Genomic DNA, 201 nt, shown 5'->3' on the forward strand with positions numbered 1-201 from the left:
GCCTCCACCTCTGGTAGAGGGGCGCGCGCTTCTGGCGCCGCAGGTAGAAGTGCTCCTGCAGGAGGCAGTCGCACGCGGCTGCGCGCAGAGTCGCCAGGTCCGGGACGGGCGGGGGCGCGGGCTCGGTCGGCGGGGATCCGGGCTCGGCCGGCGGGGACCCGGGATCGGAGGGCGGAGACCCGGGCTCGGCGGGCGGCGGGA

General features: G+C 78.6%; 1 protein-coding gene across 1 annotated transcript in view; it reads right to left on the minus strand.

The window, feature by feature from the left end:
- MRPS30 (mitochondrial ribosomal protein S30) overlaps positions 1–193 on the minus strand; it is a gene marked incomplete at its 5' end in the record, with an annotated part of 8,380 nt that extends 8,187 nt beyond the window's left edge. The window contains one exon of the mRNA XM_015567637.1: positions 3–193. Within this exon, the coding sequence (XP_015423123.1) occupies positions 3–193 (191 nt within the window). The remainder of the gene's footprint in view (positions 1–2) is intronic.
- Between the last annotated feature and the right edge of the window lie 8 nt (positions 194–201).

This window comes from Myotis davidii, unplaced genomic scaffold, assembly GCF_000327345.1.
Source record: "Myotis davidii unplaced genomic scaffold, ASM32734v1 scaffold143, whole genome shotgun sequence".
NCBI classification, from domain to species: Eukaryota; Metazoa; Chordata; class Mammalia; order Chiroptera; family Vespertilionidae; genus Myotis; species Myotis davidii.